Source organism: Penaeus vannamei, chromosome 13 (assembly GCF_042767895.1).
Source record: "Penaeus vannamei isolate JL-2024 chromosome 13, ASM4276789v1, whole genome shotgun sequence".
Lineage (NCBI taxonomy): Eukaryota > Metazoa > Arthropoda > Malacostraca > Decapoda > Penaeidae > Penaeus > Penaeus vannamei.
In genome coordinates, this window is record NC_091561.1 from 6,103,752 (window position 1) to 6,106,251 (window position 2,500).

General features: G+C 39.2%; 1 protein-coding gene across 1 annotated transcript in view; it reads right to left on the minus strand.

Annotated features, from left to right (window-relative positions):
• Positions 1–1,130: 1,130 nt before the first annotated feature.
• Positions 1,131–2,500, minus strand: part of LOC113830242 (endocuticle structural glycoprotein ABD-4) — a 1,465-nt gene continuing 95 nt past the window's right edge. The window contains exons 1-3 of the mRNA XM_027383448.2: positions 2,491–2,500; positions 1,850–2,124; positions 1,131–1,454 (exon numbers count right to left, since the gene is read on the minus strand). The exon at positions 2,491–2,500 is cut by the window's right edge and continues 95 nt beyond it. Coding sequence (XP_027239249.1) covers positions 1,235–1,454; positions 1,850–2,124; positions 2,491–2,499 — 504 coding nt within the window. The 5' untranslated portion in view covers position 2,500 and the 3' untranslated portion in view covers positions 1,131–1,234. The remainder of the gene's footprint in view (positions 1,455–1,849; positions 2,125–2,490) is intronic.

Below are 2,500 nucleotides of genomic sequence, written 5' to 3' on the forward strand. Positions count from 1 at the left end.
ATATATATATATATTTATATATATATACATACATATATACATATATATATATATATATATATATGTATGTATGTCTATATGTAGATATATGCATATATACATATATATAACTATATAACTATGCATATGTATATATATATATATATATATATATATATATATATATATATATATATATATATATGTGTGTGTGTGTGTGTGTGTGTGTGTGTGTGTGTGTGTGTGTGGGTATATTTTCTTACACGAACACACATGCAGACACACATGCACACACATACGCCCACACACATACAATATATATATATATATATATATATATATATATATATATATATATATATATATGTGTGTGTGTGTGTGTGTGTGTGTGTGTGTGTGTGTGTGTGTGTGTGTGTGTGTGTGTGTGTGTGTGTGTGTGTGTGTGTATGGGTATATTTTCTTACTGGTTCCATACCTCATTCCTATTCAGTGCTTTTCACCCATTCCCTCATTCTTCCTCTTCCTCCTCTTTCCTCTCCTTCAATTGTTACTCGACCCAGACAATCCCTTTTACGCTTCTATTGACCATTTTTCTCCCTTTTCTCTTCTTCCCTTCTGTCAGCATTCCCTCTTCCTTTTTTTCACTCCAAACTGCTCTCTCTCTCCCACAGCTTTTTTCTGCCTTGTTACCAAGCTCACTTTCCTCACTCTCCTCAACAGCCACATCCCAGACATTGCAGTCATTCTCATCTCCTGCTTCCTCAATGGTCACTGTTCGCAGGCATATAAGGCCGCAGAACTTTGGCAAGTCTCATTTAGGTCTTAGTTGCAATACTTGTCTTCACTCAAACGCACAAACACATAGACACACGCACATATACTCATATACACAGTATATATATATATATATATATATATATATATATATATATATATATATATATATATATATATATATATATATATATATATATTTATATATATATATATATATATATATATATATATATATATATATATATATATATATATGCATATATATATATATATATATATATATATATATATATATATATATATATACCTCAACAGATATATATTTTCGGTACCGAAGCATCGTCAGTGAAAGGGCCAAAAAGGAAAACACAGAATTTGTAATGAAAATGCTTTACCATTCATTCATCACTCGTACAACAATAAATTATTTACAAATGAAGGTGGGTCGTTTCGTTCACTAGTACATGCTTATAACTATTTACTGTGGGCGCTGGTAAAGCTGAGAAGGTTCGACGTTTCTGCTTTCGGCGGCAGCGAGGGCGTCCTCCTGGGCAGCCTTTGCGATCTGGTCGAGGACGAACTGAGGGATCGGGTGGGGGAAAGCGGGAGCCACGGGCAGGTGGGCGCCCTGGGGCTGGAAGCCGTTCTCGTCGGCTACGTATTGGATTTCGATCAGGGAACCGTCGGGGGCAGTGTAGCTGGAATATGGGTAAGAGAAATGTTATAAGTGTGTAGGGGTTTGCATAAGGCTGTTCTCCTAGTGTATAGCCTAACTTATTTATATTCTGTATTATGAGCATATCTTCTACATAAGAAAATATATTCCAAGAGCATTAAAATACAGAATGAAAATAAAGAGAGAGAGGTGCAGAGATGGAGATGGAGATGGTTGGAAAGATAGAGATAGAGGCAGAAGAAAAAGAAAGAAACAGGAGGGAGAGAGAGAGAGAGAGAGTGAGAGAGAGAGAGAGAGAGAGAGAGAGAGAGAGAGAGAGAGAGAGAGAGAGAGAGAGAGAGAGAGAGAGAGAGAGCGAGGAAGAGAGAGAGAGAGATAGAGATAGAGAGAGACCTAGAGATGAGAGCGAATACTTACGAATATCCTCCAGCAGAAACGACAGCGCCGTCAGGGCCGTCAGGGGATCCAGCCTCCGAGGCCCTGATGCCGTTGCCGGTCTCAATGTCGAAGCTGTACCTTCCTTCCTCGTGGACGCGGTCGTCCCTGAGGATGGGCACAATCTCAATGACCTGAAGCGCATCCCTTGTAGAGGCGGAAGGGGCGACGTAGTTAGTGGAGGGGTCCTGGGCGGGGGCGTTGTACCCGTACTGTGGAGCGGCAAGGGCCACGGCGACAACGGAGGCGAAAATAACCTGTAACAAATAATGCGGAGAAAATGACCCGTGGCAGATGCTAGCGACGTGGAATCATCGAACATAAACATTCCTAGTCTTCTTTAGTCCATTTCTCTTTAGACAATTATAATGAAAAAGAGAGAAAAAATATGTTCCTTAGAACTGAAACGCATATCTTCATAGGTATTTCACAACTCTTCCCAAGCCGTATCGGTTATCTTAAATTAATCTCTACCCGTGCTGTTAATAACCTCTACACTATATTTTAAGAAAAGTGAAAGGGGACTAGACCAGAGGGCGAGTCTCCGGCGTATATAACTATATCTCAACACAAAGTACTTTCATCCACAGCCGTAGCAAAGTCCCTAGGAAAGGAGCACTTACAAACTTCATG